The sequence below is a fragment of the Oncorhynchus mykiss genome, chromosome 25 (assembly GCF_057628025.1).
Source record: "Oncorhynchus mykiss isolate SJ-2025 chromosome 25, ASM5762802v1, whole genome shotgun sequence".
Lineage (NCBI taxonomy): Eukaryota > Metazoa > Chordata > Actinopteri > Salmoniformes > Salmonidae > Oncorhynchus > Oncorhynchus mykiss.
In genome coordinates, this window is record NC_143046.1 from 28,673,387 (window position 1) to 28,679,021 (window position 5,635).

Genomic DNA, 5,635 nt, shown 5'->3' on the forward strand with positions numbered 1-5,635 from the left:
TGGGCTGCATAAGTAAGTCTGGAGATGCCTTCAGCTTTAGAAAGCAATACTCGACCTTTCAAGGATAAATCCCTCTGCAACCAATGGTTCAACTTCTTTTTGTTTTTTTTCAATAATAGGTATAAAAATTTAAAGAGCATCTTTCCTGTTGATCCTTAGATAAAGTAATCCCAAGGTAGGATGTCTATGGTAACAACATTACTGGGCGTCTGTTGCTGAAGACAGTTGCAGTTTACTTTACGCCTGCTACGTTAGGTTAGTTGCAAACATGCTCAGGAAATAATATGTGGTCTCTGATTGGTTTTTTTCACAGCCAATCACCTAAAGTTAACGCCCCATTTCCTCAATACCATCCTATTGCACCATTGATGTGAAGGGGAAAATATCGTTTTTTTCTAGCCGGCGCCCACACTATAAAGGCCCTAGTCTGTCAGCGCTACAACCGAGGAAGTTTATACCTTTCTTCCAGGCTGGTGGAGCCTGAGCAAGTACTGGAATTGTCATTTTCCAACGCACCATCAAGAAAACATTTGCTCAGGTCCGTATTTTGGTTTTAGACAGACTGTTTGTTTCACCTTTTTGCTAAATGGATGCTAGACAAGCGTTTACAGGAAGTGCTATATGATGCTTTGCTGGTTAGTTACATTGCAGGAACAAAGTGCTTTCGATAGCGTAGGCCACCTTGCTTCGTTTTAGTGCTGACCAGAGCCATATCTAAATAGGTATCTAGTGCAGACGTTATATTCTGTATCTTTAGCAGCCTACGCCATAGCCTACTCTGGGATGCGGTAGTCAGGTTAAAGCTATTTATGAAGTGTCTCTTCATTCTGTTCATTCCGCCGTTAACTAGACGACATGGGCTATCTCCTGTTCGACCAGCTGAAATTACCCTGCGCCGTGCATTTAAGTGCGTTCTCGGTAGGCGGATGCCTGCCTGTTTTAATCGTCTGTTTTCTGACCAAAGGCCTTTTGTTTTAGCTCTAGGACGCAATTTGCCAAGACACTGATATATCTGGATTAATGCCGCAAATGTGTTTGGAAAATCCTCTCGGAACCTCTACGAGCCAGAATGTCGAATAAAATGTAATAACTCTTTACCGGTTGGTCCTTTTGCATGGAGTAATGTGAGACTGTATCCACAGGAAAGTAAAATTGGGCTACATCAACTTTACAAAGCGCTGGTAGTGCGTTCAGACTTAACACCTAAAGCCTGTGCAGTACTGAAGCACACGCTCTGCAAGTATGCATTCTTCTCGTGCATATATTCCATCTTGTGCGTATTCTTCGGGTGATAAATCTGTACGCACTACGGTTAACGGTGCTTTGAGAAGTCGACGTAATTCTACTTTCCTGTGGCCATCGTCACATTCCTACCCTTCAAAAGGACCGACAACCGGTAAAGTAAAAATATTTATATTTGGCCTTAGTGAGAACTTTACTGATCAAAAAACTTATTTCTGCAATTTAACGTCGGGTTTTCATGCTAGGGTGCAACTTTCTTTCTACCTTTTTCTCATGGTTTCTATTCCCATAGTGGCATTTGGCTCCTCAGTCGGCCTTAACATCAAGAAACACTGCCTTACTCCACCTGTTAACTGCGAACCCAAGTCTACCCTAAACCTCTGCAATGATGCAAATTAGCAGTGACCCAGCCAGCAACAAGAACTCCCTCATCAATGTGATGCACCGCTTCATTGCTGCAACCAACAACATGGATGAAACTATCATGGTGCCCAGCCTGTTGAGGGATGTGCCCCTGGAGGAACAGGAGAGCCAGCAGGTTGAGGTGGTGGAGAACAACAATGAGCTGTCCTACCCTAACAAGCAGAGGGACATGTATGAGCACTACCTCCTCCTCAAGTCCATAAAGAATGACATGGAGTGGGGCCTGCTGAAGAGGGAGATGAGCGGCGGGGCCAGCTTCCTGGAAATGGCAGTCAAGCAAGAGGAGCAGCAATCGATAACCAGGGGGCTCCCTGTCGACGAGAGCTCAGATCTGGAGGGCCAGTTCCACTACCACCTCAGGGGACTGTTTGGCGTCCTGTCAAAACTCACAGTGCAAGCAGACCACCTCACCAACCGCTACAAGAGGGAAATCGGAGGTGCTAACTTCATGAGATAGGGTCCCATCTGCCTGAACCTGGTCTGCGTGACTCAAACCGTGGTGTCATGGAAGACCTCTTGCCCCTAGTGCAACAGGGTGGTGGACTGACCAGCGCAACTACCTTATGATTTCTTTGACTCCTGTCTTGAGTAGTAACAATCCACCCCCACTCTGTCACTTGCTTCCCAAGCCTCCACTAATCATAAATGTATACCAATCTGACACTTGCATATGTTCCTGACTGTAAGGTCATATCTGATTCTGTAAACAGTTGATTGTAAGTTCATCAGGTTGACATTTTACGATTATTGGCTGTTAGAGTTTTCTGATTGTATTTGGAGTCTAGTTGACACATGGCTCTGGTAGATGTACAAACTTCCCATAGTCTTCATTTCAAATCCAAACATTAATTTGTGGATTCACATGTATGTCAGTGGAATTGGATGTCTTTAACTGTCTCGCAAGGTTTGACTAGGAGTATTTGGAATGCTGGTTGTTCTGTCCCTCCTTAAAATGTAAAGGACACTTGTTTAAGCGCCTTTATTTAAAATATAAAGTTTATTCATCTTATTGCTCATGATGAAATGTGGCGTGCCTTGAATTTTTATAACTCAAAGTCCTGCTCAGATGCCCCCTACTGTTTGGTACACTTTGTTTGAATGGCAACCTACTTTTCTTTGTCAGACTTCTGTAACACCACTTAATTGTTATGTATTGTCCTTGGATATTTCAATTTTTATATTGGGCAGCAATGCAGTACAACTATAAAATAATAAACTTCACCTGTTCAAATTTGTGTCGCAATGGCTTTAAACCTCAGTGTATTAATTAATTGCCAAGGGTCTGTGTATACCATTTTCATATTAGCCAAGATTTATATTATCTCTATGGGTTTTAATGCGTGATCTCACTTGAACTTTCTGTTGCATAGTCCTGGTAGGAATGTGAGGGTGACGTGCTCCAACATGAGCACTGATTTGTCAGCGCAGTACAATTAATTGCATGATGCACTTTAAATCCACTACAGGCTCCTTGTGGGTGTAAAGTAGGATTGGGCAAGTCTTGGAATTGACTTAACAGTATGAAAGTGGTAAGAGCCCTGGCACTTGCCCTAGAAAATACCTTTGGATTAAAAAAGAAAATACAACTTGACAGTTGGCATAGTGTCACTCTTTTAGTAATATTTAGCTGGGCAAAATTTACAATTTCTTGCTTTGTGTTTGTAGTTTAATCCCTTAGTGATTTCTGATGCAACATTTCTGCTGAAGTGGACCAGGTTAAGGACATTGAGCTTTATAATGGATTTAGTGCTTTTGTATGCCATTGAGTCAAAAGTACGACTGCTTTAATGAGTTCATGAACTTTGGTATACACTAAAAGACCGACAGTATGTAGACACCTGCTTGTTGAACATCATTCCAAAATGGGCATTAATAGAGTTTTGCTGTAACAGCTGCCACTTCTGGGAAGGCTTTCCACTAGATGTAGGAACATTTCTACAGGGAGTTGCTTCCATTTAGCCACAAGCGCAGTAGTGAGGTCGGCACTGATGTTGGGCGATTAGACCTAGCTTGAAATCAGCTTTCCAAATGTGTTTGATGGGGTTGAGGTCATGGCTCTGCATGCCAGTCAAGTTCTTCCACACCGATCTCAAACCTTTTCTGTATGGCCCTCGCTTTGTGCACAGGGCTGTGTCATGCTGAAACGGAAGGACCTTCCCCAAACTGTTGCCACAAAGTTGGAAGCACATTGTCTAGAATGTCATTGCAGTGTTAAGATTTCCCTTCACTGGAACTAAAGGGCCTATCCCGAACCATTAATCCTCCACCAAACCGTTGCTCCTAGATGTTTCCACTTCTTAGTAACAGCACTTACAGTTGACTAGGTAAGAAATTGGATTGTTGGGATCCTTCGACGGTGCCACGTTGAAGATAACTGACCTCTTCAGTAAGGCCAGTCTACTGCCAATGTTTGTCTATGGAGATTGGATGGCTGTGTGCTCGATTGTATACACCTATCAGCAACAGGTGTGGCTGAAAAAGCAGAATCCACTAATTTGACAGGGTGTTCACACACTTTTAAAAAATATATGGTGTATGTTTTTCTTGTTCCACAGTTAAATTAATAGCTGTAGGCTACCTCATAAGCCACTATTCAGCAATTGTTCAACCTGCACATCACATTGTGGGCATCTAGGTTGATTGAGCAGAGAGATCTGAATAATAAGTAGCTTGCAGCTATAAAGAAATAAATTAGCATGGAATTTACCATAAATCCACAATAACCTTTTTGACTCTGTTTTATCATTCAGGACACCATTCTCAAAGCTCTAAATCAATAGCAATTACTTTCAGAATTTTCTTAAGAAAATATGGGTCAGTAAAGTAATTAACACTAAGCCACACTAAGCCATTAATTGCAATTATTTATAAAATCAACAGATAAGATCTGAATCTATGCATGACATGCATATCAAACACAAATTATAGCGTCCTCAAATGGCCATCTCCCATTCCCACCAGTCATCACTCTCTCAACCCCTCCCCTTAGCAACAGCTCCACCAACAGCAGCCAATAGGCTAACAAAGCTTTTTTTTCTCTTTCAAAGGCACAGCAGGGATTAAAACATGGCAGAGTGGAGGACTGAGAGGGACAGGAGGGGTGAAAGAGCACTGCTCCAAGGGCAGCTCTGACCCAACACCAAGCACTTGGGGATGCCTACGAGAGCACAGTTGTGTAAGGCTGGGTCCCTGAGTCGTCTTTGTAGATGCTCTCAATGTAAGCCGAGAAATATCCAAACAACAAAATCGCTGTAGCAAAATTGGTCAATCTTTCAGCCCACTCAAGTGAACTGGGTTAACCACTAATTGTGGGACAGCTGGTCAGACTCTTGATATGAATGGAAATTGGATTTCTACACATTACGCCCCACAACTGTTGGCTATCAGAGAGGATATGTTGTCTGTGGGCGGGAGACACAGTTTAGCACCATTTATTTATGTAATCAATGGACTGATCACTCATGTAGAGATTATTTTGACCTTTATCTGTGGTGCGTGACTGGATTAATCCATTGACCTTTATCTGTGGAGCGTGACTGGATTAATCCATTGACCTTTATCTGTGGAGCTTGACTGGATTAATCCATTGACCTTTATCTGTGGAGCGTGACTGGATTAATCCATTGACCTTTATCTGTGGCGCGTGACTGGATTAATCCATTGATCTAAACAAAATGGGGTTAGTTTCTTATTGAGTCAATTCAGGAAGAGAACTGAAATTCAATGAATGAATTGAAAATTACTTTTATTAATTGAAAATGATTTTTAATAGCATAAATATGTGAATACCTTTTCCTAAATGGAATGAGGCCCATATAGTCACGTTGTTACGCACTGATCGTTTGGACCACCTACAATGACTTGCGAAAGTATTCACCCCCTTGGCATTTTCCCTATTTTGTTGCCTTCAAACCTGGAATTATAATGGATTTTTGGTGGGTTTGTATCATTTGATTTACACAACATCCTT

General features: G+C 42.1%; 1 protein-coding gene across 1 annotated transcript; it reads left to right on the top strand.

Moving 5' to 3' along the window:
- The first annotated feature begins 408 nt into the window (after positions 1 to 408).
- Positions 409 to 2,893, top strand: m1ip1 (Mid1-interacting protein 1). The gene is given in 2 exon segments (NM_001165231.2): positions 409 to 538; positions 1,535 to 2,893. A coding segment is annotated over 1 exon segment (495 nt). The 5' UTR covers positions 409 to 538; positions 1,535 to 1,627; the 3' UTR covers positions 2,123 to 2,893.
- The last annotated feature ends 2,742 nt before the right edge of the window (positions 2,894 to 5,635 follow it).